Genomic DNA, 21,297 nt, shown 5'->3' on the forward strand with positions numbered 1-21,297 from the left:
AGCAAGGGTATCCTGCAAAAGGAAAAGATTTCCTAGAGCTGATGGGAGCCAAAGCCTCTTTGCAAAGAGGAGGTTGTCAGGGCATCTGGAAGGATTTTTAAAAATGAAGTCATCCTTCCTTTTTGATGTCTGTAATAACACAGATGTCCAGGCAGTTCTCAGGGAGGGCTGGGATTGGCCAAGAATTCTGTTCTTCTCCTAAGTTGAGTCTTGGACACAGACAAGCAGAATGTTCCTCTGTATCTAATCCTAAGGCAGGTCTTTCTGGATCCAGGCTCTGCTGTAAAGGCATCAGTTGGTTGGGAGAAAAACGGAAGCCACAGAATGGGGTTTGTGGACGTTAGAGACATGGGAGTCTGGCAGCTGTGAGGATAACCTCTGTGGCCCTCCGTGGCAGCTTCGATGAGAGTCCTTGGTTTCTGTTAGGTTTCATCTTAAAGATCCCCTTCCCTGGGAAGTACGGTGGGAAGCTCTTCTTAAAAACCAGAAGAAGAGAGCGGTTACCACGTGGTGGAGGCTTAGACACTTTTGAAGTACAGTGAGACCAAAGGGAAAGAAGGCAAACGTACCTTTACTAAAAATTGTAGGTCCATTTATCATTGCGGTGCATTATCTGTGCGGGTGCCCTTGTAAAGTGGGTAGCTAGCGTGCGCGTACCCCCTGAATGAAGGGAATGAAGGAGCGAGAGAGAAACAGCCACGGGGCAGGCGTGCAGCGGGGGGCTTCGGTCCCATAAGCAGCCCTCTGTCAACATGGTTAACACAGACATGGATGCGGGTGTGTTGCGCCTCTCTGTTGCTATGGAGACAGAGTAAGGACTCAGAATGTTTTCCATGCTATTCCCTAAAGTGGAAGAGAGGGAGCACCAGGTCTTTCTGTTACTTGTCTGATATAAGTAACTCTTCTGGGGCACCTGAGTGGCTCAGTTGTTGAGCGTCTGCCTTCAGTTCAGGTCATGATCCTGGGGTCCTGGGATCGAGCCCCGCATCGGGCTCCTTGCTCAGCAGGAAGCGTGCTTCCCCTTCTTCCCTCACCGTCTCTCCCTGCTTGTGCTCGCTCTCTGGCTGTCTCCTTCTGTGAAATAAATAAAATCTTAAAAAAAAAAAAAAAAAAGCCTTCTTAAGCACTCAGAGCCAATATTTCTGTGTCAGCATTAGCCTCTACATTGCAAGAGGCAGCCTTGTGTAGGGGGTGAAACACAGATTCTGGATCCAGACTGCCTGGGTTCAAGCCTTGGTCCTGCCACTTACCAGTTGTGTGACCTCGGGTACGGCCATCTCTCCGTTTTCTCATTTGTAAAATGGAGTTCATTGTGGTCCTTCCACGACGCAGTCATTACACCAGTGAAACGACGCCCGGTGCATAGTACGGATATTGTGTAGTGTTCGTTAGGAAGAAACAGAACCTTTGAGATGATTACATTGGAAGCATTTTGTTAAGTATTCAGGAATGAATGTATTATTACTGTGTCGAAACTATAATAGGTTAATGTAACTGCTCTGTGTCATTGTGAATAATGTTGGATGGGTGAGCCAGCAGATTAGCTACAAGTCTTCTGTGATGAAGGGTCTCTCCTCAACATGATTATGGTGCCATGTGACACCGTCATGTGACGAGGGAGAACATGCTGAGTGGTGTAATTATTTTGTCATGTGCAACTCTAAAGACCTCCGGGCCAAGCTCAGAAGTGTGGATGTTGGAGCATGACTGGGGCCTCTCAATTAAAAAAAAAAAAAAAAAAAAAAAAAAAATATATATATATATATATATATATATATATATGTAACAAGACAGTTTGCAGAGGAGAAAACAGATTTACAGGAGTCGAAGTAACTTGCCCCTCTAGATGGACATGGGATTCCATTTTTCACACCTTCTAATCTCGAGTCCTGTGTTCTCCCGCTGGATCTGCGCCGTGTGTCCCTGGCTCCGAGGTATGTGGGTGAGCAGAAAAGAGGTCAGACGTGCTAGGACCTCCTCAGCACCCGCTCTGCCCACCCTCTCTCATGTTTGTCTGTGTCTGTGCAGAGGAGAACGAGTTTATCCTGTACGCCATGCGGAAGTCCATCCACCGCTATGACCTGGCCTCGGGAGCCACAGAGCAGTTGCCTCTCACCGGGCTGCGGGCCGCAGTGGCCCTGGACTTCGACTACGAGCGCAACTGCTTATACTGGTCCGACCTGGCCTTGGACACCATCCAGGTGCGTCAGCCCTTGGTCTGCTCATGGGGGTGGTGCCTTGTGACCACCTAATCCCAGTAAGCTTCCTTCAGGACGGCCTCAGGAAATGGATATTAGAAGTTTTAAGTCATAACTCCTCTCACGGCCAATGGATGAAACTTTGCATTTTTTTTTTTTTTTTAAGATTTCATTTATTTATTTGACAGCAAGAGAGGGGAACACAAGCAGGGGGAGTGGGAGAGGGAGAAGCCGACTTCCTGCTTAGCGGGGAACCTGATGTGGGGCTCGATCCCAGGACCCTGGGATCATGACCTGAGCCGAAGGCAGACGCTTAACGACTGAGCCACCCAGGTGCCCCGAAACTTTGTATTCTTGTGTTTCGGTATTTTCTTAGCCTGTCTATCTCTGTCGTTGTAGGAAGAACTGAGGGACCCCCAGCTCTGCCCTCTTGCTTGTAAGCAAGGCCTCCCTTTTCCTGCTGGGGAAATTTGAGGACTAGGAGTATAGGATAACTTGTCACTATCCCACCAGCTGCCTCTGAGGCATCCTCCTTCCTGAGCCATGACACAGGCACCCTTGACTATCGGTGGTTCCCGTAACGACCCGCTTCAGCTGTTCTAAACACAGCCAAGAACCAGGAAGTGAGCTATAAAGATCCTTACACAGGCCAGGTGGATAGCCATAGACTCAAGCCCATGCATTTTAAAGGGGAGCTCTTTGATCTGTATTCATTGCCTATTTAATCCTCTTTAGAGAAGCAATTTCAACAGGTTTTATCTGGAGTTCCAACCCAGCAGACATTTCACAGTGCCTGGGCTTTCGAGGGGCTGAGCCTGGGGGGACGCGGGCAACCGTACGGCATAGCTTGTCCCGGCGACAGCACCTGACAGCCAGGACCGCCCCCCAGGGAGGACAGTCTAGAGGAGCTGATGCAAAAAACTTAAAAATAACAGGAGCCTGGTTTCCTTTATTTCAAAAGCAGACAGACTCCGGCTTCTCAGTAATCTGCAACCTCATTATTGGGGTACAGCGTCGTTCAGTAACCAGAGTTCATAACAATAACGCAGAGTAATGCCAATGACTAAGTTCTGTGTAGCTCTTCTACTTGAAACAGGAAGCCATGATATATCTTGGAAAAGCTTTTATTAAAAACCAGCTTTGCTCGTGTGGAAAGTTTACCGACAGAAGGCATCTCATGCCTTGCCAGTCACAGTCAGTGGAGTAGCGGGTTGCCATCCACGGGACTGAGCTGGCACGAGGTCATTCGAGCACTCACGGTCTTTTCTCCCCCCTTCCCCCCTTTAGCGCCTCTGTTTGAACGGGAGCACAGGGCAAGAGGTGATCATCAATTCTGGCCTGGAAACCGTAGAAGCCTTGGCTTTCGAACCCCTCAGCCAGTTACTTTATTGGGTGGACTCTGGCTTTAAAAAGATTGAGGTAGGTATATCCCATGCTGTCCTTAATGAAGTGAGTGGGGGCCGGTGGGGGGTACCTGGGCTTTGAGCCGGGTTAGGCACAGGAGGTGGAGCCGGTGGAGCCGGTGTCTGACTTCTCTAGAAGTCCTTGGAGAATTCCAGAGGCTGGACCAGCAGAGCCTCCAGCAAGGGAAGAAAAGGGGGATAGTTTCAGAGTTTTTGCTCGTTGTCCTGAGGGTCCCACATGAGAACAGGATGCCTGAACCCATCAAGCAGAGATTTCATTAAGATGCCCCGAGCGGTTCTGTTTTGGCTAGTCGAGGCACGTGGTGGTAACAATGACGATAATTACATAACACCATAGCACGAGTGTAGTGCTGTATTATCAGTGCTCTAGTATTATTGGAGTTGATTAGAGTAATTAAGACGATATCATGATCATGATTATGACTATTGATGACAATGAGCACTTACTTTGTGCCAAGCCCGGTGGGAAGCCCTTGGCTTGAATTATTGGATTCAGTTCTCACGACAGCTCTGCTAACAGTGCTCTGATTCTCCCACTTGATTTATCTGCCCCTTAGCGACCTGACTCAGCGTGAGAGGAAAACAGGGCCTCTCCAACACCAAAGTCATGGTGTCATAGGCACACTCGCCTCTCGGAAGGCACTGCTGAGCCCCTGGGACATTGTGTCCATCCCTCTTTGTACTGACTAGGGGGAGGCATGGTGTACGGGTTACACGTGGGAAGCTCAGTAGAGGCACGGAGGCACCATCAGGAGAAGTCGCAAAGACAAACCCCAAAGTCGGGAGCCAGACCTGGGTTCAGTCTTCATTCCAGTAGCTTAAGTGTCTTGGGCAAGTTTCTTATCCCCTGAAGCTTCAGTTCTGAGTTTGTGAGGCAGAAGTTCATTGATCCACACCGTCGTTGGACGGGGGCTCTTCCTTGCATGGTGCTTGCCAGGTGTGGTTCAAGGCTGTGAGGATACAGACGTAGGTGAGACACTCAAGTTCCTGTTCTGAGAGAGAGGAGATGATAGTAGAGGAGGCAAACCAAGGAAGACCTACGTCCGTCGGTTGTGTCAGCGATGAGTCCTAGAGAGACTCTCTAACGGGCAGTGTGACCGTGTGACTGCGGAGGGGGGCAGCATTATACAAGGTGCGCGGGAAGGCCTTCGGGATGTGACATCCGAGCCGAGGACAGTCTGTGTCCCCCTCACAGTGCGGTTGAGGAAAGCGAGTGAAAAGACCCATGGTGCCTGACACGTACCGAGTGCAGCGCTGGTGGTCTTGTTATTCTCGTTTCCTTCCTTCCTTCCTTTAACCGTGTGTGGTCAGCACTTTGCCAGGTGCTGGAGGGATGCCTGAGAGCGTGCGTGTGCACACGCTCACAGCATATGACACAGGTACTGTTTGTGTGAAATGGTAAGACGAGTCACTGGCAAAAACTGTAGATGCTCGTTGAGGAAGGCTCGTCAGAAGAGTTAGCCGAGGGGCCGGGCCTGGAGGGGCCTTCTGAAGGAGAGAGGTTCGGAAAGAGAGATGCGATTTGATTACAGAGCAAAGGACAGGCCCGGGAGTGGGTATGGCGCGAGTAGAGGGATGAGGAGGGGTATGTCAGGCTTAGAGAGCCATGAGAAGGCCAGCCTCCCCGAAGTTGTAGGGGCTGAAGTGGACGAGACCGAGCATGGAGGAGAGAGACTTAGAAGTCCCTGGAGATTCTTAATTGGAAGGCTGGGACGTTGCGTGTTTGTTTTGTGGACAGTGTGGAGCCATTGGTGGCTTTGGAGCATGGAGCAACATAGGTGGGTTTAGTCAGTAATACGTACTGAGTACTTTGTGCAGACCTGTCCTCGTGCCCCCAGAACCGGGGCATGGGCAGCAGCACTGCGGTCGGACCATGTAAGAATTGTCACATGGGCCCGAGGAGGGAACATTCTGACCGGAAGTCAGGGCAGGGTTCCCAGGTGAGCCTGCAGGGGAATCTGGCAGCCGGAGAGGCGCGTGTCCAGAGGTGGCAGCCCAGCAGGAAACCGTGAGGTGGGCTTTCAAGGAGCTCCGATCCATCCTGGCCTCCCCTCCGGCCCCTCCCCGCTCCTTTTTCTGTCAGGTAGCCAATCCAGACGGCGACTTCCGGCTCACGATCGTCAACGCCTCCGTGCTCGACAGGCCCAGGGCTCTGGTCCTCCTGCCCCAAGATGGGTGAGTGTGACCCCAGAGGAAATCAGCATGTGGCCGAAGTCGCAACAGACAGATGCTCGTGGGAACGCAGACTGTCGGACACAGGCTTGTTCTCTGATGATGGCGGTTGAAATAGTCTGGTGACTTTGAGTCTTGAAACTAGAGCTCAGTCACGTTGTCGGTTAACTCCATTCCCTTTTTGGTAGCAAGTCTCAGAGTCTCCACATCCACACGTCTCACGTCTGGGGGGTGTTTCTCCTACGAAAGGGGTTATTGAAAGTCTCTCCACAGACATAGCGTAGTCGGGCCTGGTTGGATAGTGTAAGGATTCTTTATTTCGAGTTTGGCACACGATGCAAACATATGATCCCTTCCATCTCCAACCTGCCTGCACCCCACCGCCCGCCCCAGCTTGGCTGGGTTTTCTTACTAGCGATTTATATGCACCTGGGAAATGCAAAGGTGCTTTTTATCAATTTCTTAACTGAAGGAAACATAGCTGAAAGGAAATTCTGAGTTAGGCTTTCTATCCTTCTAGTATTTATGATAGAAAATTAGATCTGTTTTAAATTTTTAAAATTTATATATTATTTTTTTTAAAGATTATTTATTTATTTATTTGACAGAGACCAAAAGCAGGCAGAGAGGGAGAGAAGCAGGCTCCCCGCCGAGCAGAGAACCCGATTCGGGGCTCAATCCCAGGACCCTGAGATCGTGACCTGAGGCGAAGGCAGAGGCTTTAACCCACTGAGCCACCCAGGCGGCCCTAGATCTTTTTTTAAAAAGAAAAAAAATATATATGTGCTTCATTAAAAATTACAAGAGAACAGAAGTTTATGAAACGAAAAACAGGGGCACCTGGGTGGCTCAGTGGGTTTAGGGCCTCTGCCTTCGGCTTGGGTCATGATCCCGGGGTCCTGGGATCGAGCCCTGCATTGGGCTCTCTGCTCATCGGGGAGCCTGCTTCCTCCTCTCTCTCTGCCTGCCTCTCTGCCTACTTGTGATCTCTCTCAATAAAAATTAAAAAAAAAAAAAGAAAGAAATGAAAAACATTTTTTTCCTTCTTTTTCACTCTTAATCCTTCTCCCTCACACTTCCTAGGGGTAATCTTGGTTAGTAGTTTCTTGTATATCATTCAGAATTCTCTTTTACCCACGTGCAAGCACATAGCCTTAAGACACAGGGACACACACACATACACACACACACACACTCAGGCATCAAATAGAAATGTAGATACGGACTGTTCTGCCTGTTTTCAAAACATTTAACGTGGGTTGAAGATGACCTTTTTGTGTGAGCAAACCTGGAAACAGGGAGATTTTCAGGCATCAAAATACTCTTTGTATGTACCATCGTGTTTCATTTTCTCTGTAGATTAACATGTTGGCGTGTATACACATATATCCCCCTTAAAGTGTGTGTGTTTTTAAACACACATAACACCAGTGTCATTTTTTTGCTGGTGTAAACAGTGCTTCGATGAATGTCGTGGTACGTTGTCTTGACATAACCTGATTACATCTGTGGATAAATTACAGCAGAGGAATTTCTGGATCTAGAAATTTGGTGGCGTTAAGTATTATAATTACCGTTTACAATAATCATACTGCTTACCTAACTGGCTCTACGGTTCTGGAGGCTTCCTACCTCTTGGGGTAGCATTTGACTCCCTAGGTCGGATGTGATGTGCGTTCTTCTTCCGTTTTGACCAGGGTGATGTTCTGGACCGACTGGGGAGACCTGAAGCCGGGAATCTATCGGAGCAACATGGACGGCTCTGCTGTCCATCGTCTCGTGTCAGAGGATGTGAAATGGCCCAACGGCATCTCTGTGGATGACCAGTGGGTCTACTGGACAGATGCCTACCTGGACTGCATCGAGCGGATCACTTTTGACGGCCAGCAGCGCTCCATCATCCTGGACAACCTCCCGCACCCCTACGCCATTGCCGTCTTTAAGGTGGGGCCGCCTTTGCTCCCAGCTTCGGGCAGTCTGGTAGAGCGGGGGAAGAGCTGCCCATGGGTTTTTGCAGAGCTGCTTGTCTGACTGACTTCTAGAAAATCAGCTCCCTTCTGCCTTTGAGGCTGTTGCCTTTAGCTCATCTGGATGGATGTCAGACAGAGTTGGCAGGCATCCGGGCGACTCACTGTTCCCGGTTCAGAAGGTTAAAAGTTGAGGTTGTTTCATAGAAAAATCCCCATTTGCCCCCGAGTACTGGCAGTTTGGGCTCAGTGTCCTTATCTCTTGCTCAGCTCGTGTCCTGATGGGCTCCGATGGGCTCCGTCCCACCCGTGTGGCCTGCCACTGCTGCTTTGACTCTAGAGAACAGAATGGTTGGTTTTTCCTGCCACTGGGAAGCAGATTTCAAACTGAAGGGTTGGGCTGTGGTCAAACTCTGCTGCTTAGATAGTTTCTGTCGGGCCATCTGGGCCGTTCCTTCATCGTGGCTCTTGGGTGAGGTCTGGAAAAATCCACGGTCTTGCGTTTCGGTGGAAATCTTGGTCGGGCTGATCACTCACCACTGCATGTTAGGTGTCCTTTGTATGGGGGAGCCCTTGTTCGTCCTGAGGGCCCAGGATCTGAGACCCAGGAGCTGGACTGATGAGCAAGGGTTTTCTTTCTAGAACGAGATCTACTGGGATGACTGGTCGCAGCTCAGCATCTTCCGAGCTTCCAAATACAGCGGCTCCCAGATGGCGGTTCTTGTGAGTCAGCTCACGGGGCTGATGGACATGAAGATTTTCTACAAGGGCAAGACGACTGGTAAGGCTGCATCTCCGGTGCCATCTCCCTCGCGTGCTGGTCTCCGGGAAGGGGCTGGGTGTGGGCAATCTCCGCTCAGGCGGGAGCTGGCAGCCTGCGTCTTTCTTGTCACGACAACATGCCCATTATTTAATTTCTGCCTAATGACGTCTTAATTTCTTTTCTAATGGTACACAAACAGCTGGAAGACAGCATGTTTTCGCCTGCCTAGAGTGTGATCCTTGGTGGGTAATTACACCCTCCTCCTGCCTTTGGCCCCTGACTGATTGGTGGCGTAGCTTCTGCAGCTGGAGAGTCCCAGCGTGCGCTAACTCCCCATTTGGCAACCTCACAGGGAGCCGTGCTGTGCTGAGTCTGATGCCAGTTGCTGCCTCCCGACAGGAGTCCCATCATGTCCTCTGCTTGCCCCGATGACCTGTTGCTCACTGAGCACCTACCTCCCTTCTAATGCGAGGTGTCAGTCATCTGATGCATGGATTCACCTGTCCCCGCCTGAAACTCTTAAACCACACAAAGGAGGAGATGGGTCTTTTTTTTTTTCCCCTCTCAACAGTCGGGCCACTGCCTAGCACTGAGTAGGGCTCAGCATTTGTTGAAAGAGGTCATGAAAAGGGACCAGTTGCCAGTGGGTGCAGATAGGAGCTGTCTTAAAGCTTGCTGGGTGAGGCTTCAAGAGTTTCTCCAAGCTTGTGACCCGCTCGCTGGTCCTGGAGACCAAGACTGTGCCGCAGAAAGCCTCCTGCCTCACTTCCTGGCTTCTCCTCCCGCGCGCTCCCCGCACCGTTGGCTCTACAAGACAGAGAGCAGGATGGTCCGAGAAGAGTAGTCCCTTTAAGAAGCACCCTGTTTATCGCAGTGGGATTAAATAGCACCCTGGGGTCGGCTGACTCGCCTTTATTGACTGACCAGCTGCTGGGTTTCTGTTTGGCACTAGAATGTTGATGTTGTTTTGTGGGTTTTGGCTGGTGCTGTGCTAGGAGAAGATTGACAAAGGGAGAGAATAGGGTTGCAGAGAGCATTGTTATTTTGGGGGGACCAGTGAAGATAGCATTAAGAACACCCTTGTGAAATGGTAAAGAATGTTCGAAATGTAAGTCTGCCTTAGTGTTCTGTCTTTGCACCGGACCTGTGGTGTGGGCGGGGCTGGTGTCACCATCCATGGTTCACAGATCGGGGAACGGCATCTCAGAGGCGAAGGCATCTCAGAGGTGAACGAGCTTTCTCAAAGGTCCCTCACTAGCTCAGGAGCAGGGCCTTTGTTCCAGTTCTGCTGCTAAACCGAGGAGTCACATTCTTCTCGGAGGAGGTGCCTGTTTATTGTTTTTATTTTTTTTTATTTTTTTTTTTAAAGATTTATTTATTTGACAGAGAGAGACACAGCGAGAGAGGGAACACAAGCAGGGGGAGTGGGAGAGGGAGAAGCAGGCTTCCCACCGAGCAGAGAGCCCCGATGCAGGGCTCAATCCCAGGACCCTGGGATCATGACCTGAGCCAAAGGCAGACGCTTAATGACTGAGCCGCCCAGGTGCCCCTATATTATTTGTGTTGTCTCCTCAACACATACAATGCTGCCCATTAATCACATGTATGATAATAATACACATAACAACCTACGTTTTTTAAGGGATCACCGTGTCGGAAGCCCCACACCGATGCGCTTTGTGGGTTCAAATAACCTCCATTCATCTTCCCAAAATCCATGTGTACTGAATACAGTTCCATTTTTTTAGGTGAGGATGTGAAAGTCAGGTTCACGTTTCTACATCACACGTTTAGTAAGTGGTAAGAATTTGAACCATGGCCTAATGGACTTCTGAGCTGGACTTCGAGAAAACCGTTGGGCTCTGCTCCCTTTGTCATCCCACGGGGGAGCAGCCGTGCCCTGGCATATGACAGTGATGCAGAAGTACTGGATTCTGATGGATTCTTGTTTGTGATAGAAATTTTGTTCACGTGGAACATTTGTCCATCGGGTTACTTGTTTATAAACAGACTCCTCTCTTAATCTTTATGTCTGCGGGATTTTTATGCAGGGTCACTGGGATCTGTTCTTTATAAAGAGTGCTTTTTCTTTAAAGAGCTTTCTTTGCAAGGCTGTCGATATATCCAGGGGGTGTTGCAATGAATGAAAATATTTTGGAGCTCTGGGAGTTGTCCTTCAGACTCGGCAGTAAGCCACGGCTTTTATATACCTACAGTGAAGGCAGATTCTCAGTGGGGTGGATTTGAGCTTGATAATTCTCAAGCGTAGATAGTTAAGCAAAGTAGCACCGTTTCTGGCTCCTTAACGGGTTCTGGAGGGATTTTCCAAAAGGAAATCTGAGTGTGTTCTGAATCTGCCCCATGAAGACATCGTGTGGCCGTTTGATCTTCAAAGGGGACGTCTTTGGAGGTGATGACTGTCACTTGTCCACTCTTCACATCTGCCCACCTTGCCCACAGGGTACTGGAGCATCCTGTATGAAGACTGTGTGGCTGTGTTCTGGTGGAATTCTGCTGACTGCTCCTTCCATGCTCGTCCAGGTTTTCTGTGGCTTTGTAGCACCCCATAAGCGCCTGCCCTGCCTACCTCCTGGGGTCCATGACTCGGTCTGCTCGGTCTGGAGTGTGCCCCTGGTTACAGCCTCTCAGACTGTATACACCTCTGTCCAGACCAGCCTCCTGAAATGCCGCAGCCTGTTTGGGGTTCCGTGCTTGTAGCTTTTGCTTCTTTGGGTGGGAGCATTTCACATGCTCCCCACGTGACAATGTTAGTCATGCTATTTTACAGACCTAGCCCCATGTGAAATTGTCATCCTGTCCCCGAGTATTTTTCAGACACTCTGTTATTGTTCGGTTTCTTGGAACATTAAATGATACGTAGTCCTTTGAATACAGAGAACACGTTCCAGATCCTTTTAGAATTGTTTTCCATTAGCTGCAGCTCTGTGTTCCCCCCGTAGCCTAGGGCATGTGTCTTCTGAGAAAGGAACAGCCTCTGCCCATGGGCCAGATCAGGGTGAATTGATTCTTGGCATTTCTGCTCTCATCAACAGGTTATTCTGCTATGGTAACTCTACCTTTAGAGTGGGCTGAATTATTTGTAGAAACTTCTGAATGTTTCCTCATATGGATTCTCGTCTGTGGGTGTGTGTACTTCATGTCTTTGGGAATTCTTCATACTCTCTGGTCTTTAGCATTGAAACAACATTGTTGCTGCATCACTGCCGTTTTTATTTTTATTTTTTATAAGATTTTATTTATTTTAAAGAGAGAGCGTGCGTGAGTGTGCCCGTGCATGAGCTGGATGGGGGCAGAGGGAGAGAGAAAGAATCCCCAGCAGACTCTGTGCTGAGCACGGAGCCTGACGTGGGCCTCGATCTCACCACCCTGAGGTCATGACCTGGGCCCCAATCAAGAGTCAGACGCTTAACCCACTGAGTCACCCAGGTGCCCCTGCAATTTTTAGTTTATGTGTATGCCAGTTAAACTCTGATGAAGTGCCAGCCCATCCAGAGCTACTGCGGGAGTGGTCACCCATATCAATACTGATTGTCATTAATGGACCCTGTTTTCCAACCTGCATTTCGGTGTAGGTATGACACAGCTAAAATCTTGGCTGGTTGGAAGCAGGTGGCTTGGATGTGACTTGGGGGGACAGCAGGGGGGTTTCTCTGTCCATGAGATGGCAAAACATTATCATTTATAACATAACATTATTAGTCGAGTTTTAGCAAAGTATCTATGTTTATTTTCCCCAGTTTTGATGCCGAACCGTCACAGCCAAAAGAACAAGCATCCATTTCATGGTTGATGTGGCATTTATGGTGCTCAGTAGTCACATCGTGTGTCCAGCTATGACAAAACGATTTATGCATCCCATCCCCTCCTTCAAGAAAGGTGTGGGGGTAGGAAGATACCTTTTTCATCACTGTTCATCCACAAAGGTTCTCTCTCCAGACTACAGTGAAGGATTTTATGGACTTGTATCCGGCCCTTTCTTTGGAAAGCCGAACCAGAGACAAGATTAGAAATAGGGACAGGTCTGCATTTACTAGCCTCGTGTGGGTTTATTGTGTGGCTCATAGTGTGAAGGCTGATAAGGGCCCCATGGCTGGGTCTTCGTTCAGCTCGGTGGCTGCGCTCGGGCACTGAGGAAGCGAGAGGCAGAAACCCAGATTTTTGTCCGGGGCCCCGTCATGACTCAGGTGGTTGGCTCCAAATGAAGGGCTGTGGGGTCTTAGGAGCAGAACCCCACTCACGCTAACGCAAGTCAAATGGGCTAATGAAAACATAAAGGGAGATTGTAAGGAACTCAGAGATGGAAAACAGGTGAGCCTGATGGGGCCTGGTGCTGGAATGGCCAAGCTGCCCTTTCTCTCTCTCTTTTCCTCTCCCCTGGGGGCCCCGGTGTTATCTTTTTCCTCACCTCCGGAAGTCTGCTGTGTTCTCTTGATTCCCTCTCTCTCTCTTTTTTTTTTAAGATTTTATTTATTTATTTATTTGATAGAGATCACAAGTAGGCAGAGGGGCAGGCAGAGAGAAAGGGGGAAGTGGGCTCCCTGCTGAGCAGAGAGCCCGATGCGGGGCTCGATCCCAGGACCCTGAGATCATGACCTGAACTGAAGGCAGAGGCTTAACCCACTGAGCCACCCAGGTGCCCTCGACTCCCTCTCTTGAGTCTGTTTCTGCTCGTCTGTGCCCTGCATCCCCTTTGACACCTGCACTCTGGGACCAGCTCCCAGGTCCAGCTCCCCAGTGACTCTGTGGTTCCTCACTAGCCCCGTTCCGAATTCCCAGGACACGTGGCTGATGCCTGGCCTGGTTCCAGGGCAGCTTCTTGGGCCGGAGACCCTGCATGGCATGGCCCCTATCTGGGCTCTGAGCAGAGGTGGCCGCTATACCCTTTTTGTCTTTCCAAGCTTTGTTCACACTGTCCAGTCTGTAAAAGGAGGGGGTGGTCTTGGATTTCAGTCCCCCGTCCGGGGTCTCCCCAGTCCCGATTAACCTGGATGCGGCCGCTGTTTGTCTTCTCCCCAGGAAGCAATGCCTGCGTGTCCAGGCCGTGCAGCCTGCTGTGCTTGCCCAAGGCCAACAATAGTAAAAGCTGCAGGTGTCCGGAGGGCGTGGCCAGCAGCATCCTCCCATCCGGGGACCTGATGTGTGAGTGCCCTCAAGGCTACCAGCGGGAGAACGACACCTGCCTCAAAGAAGGTGGGTCCTAGTCATCTTTTCTGCCCGCTGGCCTCCCCCACTTCTTCCCTCCCTTCTCCCAGCGCTCTCTGTTCCCCTCTCTGTTCCCCGTGGGTTTGGGTGATTGAAATGCCCTCGGTAAAAATCAAATCCGCTAGATCCTTTAAGAGACATCCTGGTCCGGGTTCTGAGGCCTGTGCTCCTCAGTCCTCATCGGGAACAGCCCTGCGTGGTTTGTATAAACACGATAACTGTGCTTTTGGTTTTCCTGTCAGATGACACAGGCCTTCCTCGATGTCCTCTTTTTGTCTCCTCACCCATCCCTTGTCCTTGCTTCCTGTAAGCTGGGACCAAGCCCGACTTGGAGAAAGGACTGGTGGGACTCTACAAGCTCACCGAGGCTCACGTAGCAGTTCTCCCCCGCCCCTCACCCCTGCCAGCCCGGAAACATCCAGAACATTGGGAACGATGTTACAGACTCTGAGGCTTCACCTCACGCTGTGACCAAGTGGCCGTAGCAGCCTCATCCACTCTTCCTTTGAATTTAAATACATGGATTCTAAAATTTTTCCTCAGAACCTGTCTTGATCTTTCTTTCCTGTCTGATTCATGTTCCCAGCCTGGCCTTACTGTGAATGAGGTGAACCTCTGGAAGAAGGGCCCTGCCAGGAAGCACCCACATCCCTGCCTTTTTTTTTTTTTAATTCTCACAGTTATATTGGCTTTGGAATCGCAACCTCCCTCCTCACAGAAGCCTCTTAGTCCTAGGGGGTGGGCACACAAAGGAGCCCTGTGGTCCCTTTTCCTATAAGAAATACACATGGAGAAAGGCTTACCCTTCCTTTTGTAGACACAGGAGAGTCTCTTTCAGGCTCCAGACACCATCTTAAAGCTATTCATAAAGAAAAAGTGTTAACAATTAAGTTAGAGAACAGCTTTTTAATATTTTCTTTCAGAATGCTTTTGGTGACCCAAACAAGAGGCCAGCCTTCATGTGTTCTTGTCTTGGTTTACTAAACAATGCATTTTTTTTTTCCTGTGTGTCATGAGTGGAATAAGGTCCTCAGAGTATTATGTATCTTTGTCATCTACTTGGCTGAAAAATGGAATATATGTGGATGTAATGGTTGTATATACAAAAATACAGATAGGTACAGATCTGTGGAACATGTATGTTTTCGTACTGTGTAGATAGAGCCCCTTAAGCAGTTCCTTGTATAATTAGTGTTTTATGACGGCGATGTTTGGTATCGACCCATTGGACCCAACTGGCACCATTGCCGTTATCACCCTTATAAACACCCCCAACACCGATCCAGCTGGCCTCTTGTCCTTTAATTATAATTAAGAGAGGAAGGGAGGAGGTCTCTGTCGTACGCTCCCATGTGCAGGTGTGCTAGGCACCATTTTCCTCTTTACCACGTAAGGCATGGTATTTGAGGAAGAGAAATGGAAACTCAGTGAAAAGTGAAGGTCTCGCGCTCTGGCCGTAAGAATAATACGGGTCTCTTCCCCTCCCCCCCCCACCTACCCCTGCTGTCCAGAGAACACCTGTCTCCGGAACCAGTATCGTTGCAGCAACGGGAACTGTATCAACAGCATTTGGTGGTGTGACTTTGACAATGACTGCGGTGACATGAGCGACGAGAGAAACTGCCGTGAGTCTTCCTGGCTCGGCCGGGCTTTCGGGACGGGGCGCACAGACTGTACTCGGAAGGCTGGCCAGCCAGCTCTGCCCAGGTTGGGGGGGCCTGCAGCCTGTGGTGCCCACCAGTGACCAGTGATGCCCATGCTGGCTGATGGGGCTCAGAGACCAGAGAAGACACGTAGATAATAGGTTGTTATTGAAAACCCAGCCCCACCAGTAAGGGAACTGCTCGTTCCAGAGGGTTGACCGGTCAGCATCTCCCCACTGGAACCGAGCTGACTGCGGAGTCGGGCAGTCTGGGCTCTCATTGTGGCTTTACTACCGTGACAAAGGTGGTGACCAGGTGACATCCCTTGGTCTGTAAATTCAGCCTTTTCAGAGATGGGAAACAACTTTCATTCCTGTATGCCATCCAGTCAGCAGCTCTTGGCTGCCCGTCTCCAGAGAGACGGTTCTCCCTGACTGAGGATGCCTCGTCAGGCCTGAAATGTGGGGACATTGATCTGTGCACATGGAAACATCATCTCGGGCTGTGTGCTTTCTGAGGGGCATTACTGAGGCACGGGTTTAAAGACAAATAACTACTTATAATGAGTAGACTTATTTACTGCCAGGTTTTAATTTTTGATAGCTTTGACATTATCTTCCAAGGAGGCGCTTGGCCCTCGGACCATGAGTAGTACGTTCCTACATTCACTCAGCAAGTAGTTGTTGAGGACTCCTTTGGGCTAGACTCTGTGCGTGGCCTGGGGTACCGGCTGATCAGTCGAACACGGAGTTGACTCCATAGGGGAGTCGGGAGAGTGGAGACGTGGTTACGGTAGAGCTGTAATGGGGAGGCGCCCTGTGCATCGGGGAAGAGCACACAACTCAGACTCGGGTTGCTATTTATGGGGAACCCTGAAATGTGAGCAGGGCTGAACCAAGCAGAGGTGGAGGGAGCATGGTTGTTGGCAGGAGAACACCAGGTGTGAAAGCCCAGAGGTCAGTTCGTGTAAGGCATGGTTAGGAAGCTGGTGTGGCTCATTGTTGACGTGACTATGGAAGCTGTGGGGCAGGGGGCAGACGGGCTCGTGACGGGGCCCAGGGCAGCAAGTGCCTGTGGGCTTTCTTCAGAAGAGCCGTTGGGAACCGCTGAAATAGCATGATAAGATTTTTGTCTTTGGAAAGATAAGCTGTGGGCAGAAGGCACTGGATGGGAGGAAGACCAGAAGCAGGGAAGCCAGAAACCACTGTGAAGGCTTCTCTTGCAAATATTTTCCCATTGGAAAGCCAGAAGCTCATTTACCCCTTTGGGCTTTGAGAAGAGTGGGTGATGCCTGGCTCCGGGGTGGACATATGTCGGCAGCCATCTGTGGGGTCTATGCCTGGTTCCCATGCCCTACTCCTCCCGCCCCCAGCCAGAAAGCAAGCTTAGCAGTCGACTCCCTGAACTCACCTGGTCCCAGCAAACCTCTGTGCTGGCCTTGCTGGTGCTTGGGACGTTATTTAACTAACACTTTCTTAATCATTTCTCCTTGGTTTCCGTGGAGCAGGGAGATGAGCTCACTACTGAATGGCAGAGCTGGAGAAGCGTTAGACTCTCTCTGTTTTCTTCTCTGCCAAAAGGACACTGATACAACCTTCTCTACCTACCAGGGTCTCTGGAGAGGGCGATATTTGTGGGGGAAGAGCCAAAGCTCCTTAAAAACAATAAATATCAACAACGCTGGACCCGAGCCTAGAAAGGACTTTCTTACATAATGGGGTGGGAGAGGAGATGCTTCTTAGAATTAACACCTTGCTGTGAAGATTGTCCAGACATGATTAACCTTAGTGGAAGCAGACAGATTTAAACTAGATGACCTTGTGTCCGATCGACGGGGATTCCATGCAGGGGCTTTGGGTTCCACTAGGTGACAAGCTGAGATCTTGTACCAGTGCAGTGTTCTGAGAGAGAGAGCTCCCTCCATCTTCAGGAGGGATGCCCTCTCCCCACATCCCCTAGCCCTGGAGCTCAGTGCCAGCCTCACAGGCTTCCACACACCGTTCACAATCCTCCTCTGGGTTAAGTGTGCAGCTGGCACTGACCTCCTCGTGGTCTGGTGTCAGCGTCTGCTGGGATCGACCTTCCCCGGGACCATGGGACCGTGGAACTTGCTTGCTGCTCTGCTCTCTCTCTATTCATTCCACTCGGCAGTGGGGAGGTGGTGAGGTGGGGTGCAGGGGTCACAACGTGGAGCTGGGAACTGGAGAGGGTGCCTGACTGTGCTTGCATGAGTGGCTCCCTTATCGAGGAGGATGAGAGTTGTGGTTATCCTGATGGTGGAGGCGCCCCGTCCGTGGGCAGGGCTGCAGGGAAGGGACAGGCTGTTACAGGGTGCTGCTGCTGTCTGGGCAGCTAATCACAGCATCCCCATCAGCTGCAGGGGAGGAGAAGGGGAGTGGCGACCGGGGAGCCGGGGAGGGCTGTTGTCAGCTCATCTCCCTCCCGCGCGCACAGACTCCTGCCTTGGGAACTTGTCAGGCACTCTGGGTTTTGACGGGAAGCCCCTGCAGCCTTGTCATTTTTGTATTCATCCTCTGCCTCCCACCATGAGCTCAATTACAGAGAAGAAATGGAGCCTCAAATAAGAGCCGCTGGGATGTCTAACTGTATAGCGTTGCCCTTGGCTTTTTATTTCCTGGCACACCGCTGCTCCCCCACCCCCGGATCCTGTTCTGTCATGTGGTACCTCATGTGTCAGCCGCTCCTGAGTGCGGCCTTCCTCCCCAAAGCCTCGCCTCGAGGGTCTTTTGCTGGGTTCTAGGGGTTGTGCTCCCCCCTAACCCCAGATGATTTCCGTTTAGAAGGAGAAGGATCTGTGTCTCTACTCATTCTGGTGCAGGAGGGCAGAGGAAGGACAAGGAGGAGACATGACATTGGTTTAGAGCTATTCCGTTTTGCAGCCCATGTCATGGCTCTGGTCCCAAACCGATTTGCTTATTTACATTCATAATACTGCCTCGGCGTAGGTGTTCTGTTATCTCCGTTTTACAGTAGAGAAAACAGAGGCGCACATCAGTAGGTTACATAAGTTACAGAATTGAGATCCGTATCTAGTCTTTCTGTCATCACAGCACTTGGCCACCTGACCTTAACCTCCTCCTGCTGTGCAGGAGGCAGGCCCAAGGGGGTTCAAGTTAATTGCTTGAGGGAGAGGCAGAGCCAGGATCTGAAACCCAGTCCTGCCTGACGACAGGGCCCAGGTGCCCGCTGCAGAATTCTTGCCCGATACCTCCTGTGTCATCAGTATGAGGAGCACGTGGGACTGGGCTTCTCCGTGGTCGCTGTCTAGACGAAGGTGTCTTTGCTGCTGACTTAGAGGCCGTACGAGGTGATCCAGCCCATCAGTCTCTCTCCCAGCTGAGGGCAGTTTCTCACCCTCCCAGCCCGCTGCCCATCTGGAAGCCGTCCTGCCCTTCTCTCCCTTGCTTGTAAATGTCAGGTTCTCACGGGACTGATTTTTTTTTTTTTGTCTGTTGTTGCAATTCAGGTCTGCTTCCTTCTCTGTTTCAATTCGTTTTCCACGGGGGTGGGGGGGCGGTGTTGGCCAGGGAATAAATTGTCCCTCACGAGTATGTTGTCTCTTCCCGTGTAGCGACTACCGTCTGTGATCTGGACACCCAGTTCCGCTGCCAGGAGTCTGGGACCTGCATCCCACTTTCCTACAAATGTGACCTTGAGGACGACTGTGGCGACAACAGCGATGAAAGTCACTGTGGTAAGGGGACATGATGTCCAGGAACCCCACTCCTGAGTGGAGCAGCACCCTTGCTCATGGGGCTTTTGTGCGCTGCAGATGGAGGCTTTCTGGAAGTGTCCTGGTTTTTTTTTTCCTTTCTTTCTTTCTTTGAGGGAGAGAATGCACTTGTGTGCACAGGTGGTGGGGGGAGGGGAGACGCAGGAGAGGGGAGGGGCAGAGGGAGAGAGAGAACACACGAGAATCCTAAGTAGGTTCCTTGCTGAGCACAGAGCCCAAAGCAGGGCTCCATCCCAGGACCCCGATATCATGATCTGAACCGAAACCAGTAGTTGGACGCTTAACCGACAGCCACCCAGTCACCCCCATCAGGGTTTCTGATACCCAGCTGTGTGACCATGATGAGATAGGGAGATTTCTGACTAAATACAGACAGTTAATAACAGCTCTATGCGGCACAGACTTGGCCCATGTCTGGGTGGCTATGAGATTAGCCTCCTGAAGACACAGATCTATACCTTTGCGAACGTTGTGTTTTTTGTTTTTTAAACCAGTCTAATTCAGTAAACTGTTGGAAGCCAGCAGATGGTACAAACATTGTTCGAACATCTGTTTTCTGAATGGAAATTTTTATGTTTAGAAAAATAGTGTGTTGGAATTGCCAGGAGTGATTGGGGTTCTCTAGCTCAGCCCTCTTGATTTCCAATTAAATGACTGAGGGGACTTACTCAAGGTGACACTCTTGGTTTGTGTCAGGATATGGACCCGGAGCCTGTGGTTCCCCCCTTCTCGCTGCCGCACCTGGCCCTGTCCAGTGCAGAAGGCCTGTTGTCAGGAGTGGCTCTGGTACCACACTCAGTGTTGCTGGCCGTCCAAGGAGGAAACCTCCTGCGGTGCTCGCAGCGCACCAGACCGAAGGAGTCCTGACTGAGAAGGGGAAGTGAGAACAGGGCCAGACGCCAACCCAGACAGCGTGATGAGTTCGTGGCTCTCCCTGCCCACCCACGGGTCAGGTTCCGCACCTTCCGCGCACATGTTTACGGATGGGACCTGCCTTTTCCCCAGCAGGTCGTTTGACCCCAGGGACTGAAATGAGGGGGGCAAGGGAAATGCCCTTTGGCTGGCTCTTAGAGGAATTTTGTATGTATGGGGGTCCCCTCATTTTCCCTCATCTTTGTAAAGATAGAAAGTTCTGGAAGGGAGTCTTTGGGATTCAGTGCTGTTTTCTCTGCATTCCTCCCATTCCCTCCTTCGCTCCTGCACAGGGTTGAAGGGCACAGCTTTGTAGGAAGGAGAGTCCAGCATCAGATTCCTTGTCCACAGTCTGTTTGTGCTAATATCTCCCGAATCCATCCCAGGGTCTCAGTCCCGGATATGCTCAGAGCCAGGTCCTCATGAGTCTCCAGACCGTTTCCCCATCAATATCTGAATTTCCAACTTCACCATCAACCCAAACGACTCAACTCGGGGAGCCACCCTGGGCTCCTGGCTTGGCTACCCCTTTTACAATTCCATTTGACTGAGATTCCCAGGGTCTAGAAAGATGTTGCCGGTGTAACCTGCTTGCAGGTCTTGGGCAGGCTGCGTGGGTTCTTTTGCCTTAGGACCCCACCTTTCTAGAGAGAGCCAGCCAGCCAGCGTCCCTGGAGCTCTGCCCGCAGAAGGGCCCCAGTTTCCTCTATGTTGGGAGCTCAGCACTTATCTTCACTTTCCCCAATCTGAGCATCTCAAACTGATCGGCTCCCTTGTTCTCATAACTTCTTTTCTGAAACCACAGGCTCTGTCTCTAGAAGCTTCTGTTTCTTGAGAATTGTTGAGGATTCTACTTTCTGGGTAACTGGAGCATTGCCTCCTAACCTTCCCCTTGTAGCAAGCTTAGACAGTATTTGTGAAGTGCCCTGAGGTGCATGGATAATGCTGTTCATGGCCTGGAGGCAGCCAATGGCAAGGATGTGAGGGTGTCAGGGGCACCTGGATAGCTCAGTCGGTTCAGCGTCTGACACTCTTGATTGCAGCTCAGGCTGTGATCTTGGGATCCTGGGATCAAGCCCTGCATCGAGCTCCACGTTCAGCCTGGAGTCTACTTGAGATTTTCCCTCTCCCTCTATCTTCACCCCCTCCCTCTGCTTGCACTCTCTGGCTCTCAAATAAATAAATAAATAAACTCTTTAAAAAATGTGAGGGTGTCGGTATCTCAGCCCACCTGGAGTCTG

The 21,297-nt window shown here is 50.6% G+C and overlaps 1 protein-coding gene across 2 annotated transcripts in view; it reads left to right on the plus strand.

Moving 5' to 3' along the window:
- SORL1 (sortilin related receptor 1) overlaps positions 1 to 21,297 on the plus strand; it is a 153,009-nt gene that overhangs the window by 82,933 nt on the left and 48,779 nt on the right. For both annotated transcript variants that reach the window (XM_047690800.1, XM_047690801.1), the window contains exons 17-24: positions 2,029 to 2,201; positions 3,486 to 3,617; positions 5,706 to 5,797; positions 7,492 to 7,738; positions 8,404 to 8,542; positions 13,562 to 13,735; positions 15,259 to 15,372; positions 18,983 to 19,105. In XM_047690800.1, the coding sequence (XP_047546756.1) occupies positions 2,029 to 2,201; positions 3,486 to 3,617; positions 5,706 to 5,797; positions 7,492 to 7,738; positions 8,404 to 8,542; positions 13,562 to 13,735; positions 15,259 to 15,372; positions 18,983 to 19,105 (1,194 nt within the window). The remainder of the gene's footprint in view (positions 1 to 2,028; positions 2,202 to 3,485; positions 3,618 to 5,705; positions 5,798 to 7,491; positions 7,739 to 8,403; positions 8,543 to 13,561; positions 13,736 to 15,258; positions 15,373 to 18,982; positions 19,106 to 21,297) is intronic.

This window comes from Lutra lutra, chromosome 10, assembly GCF_902655055.1.
Source record: "Lutra lutra chromosome 10, mLutLut1.2, whole genome shotgun sequence".
Taxonomy (NCBI): Eukaryota; Metazoa; Chordata; class Mammalia; order Carnivora; family Mustelidae; genus Lutra; species Lutra lutra.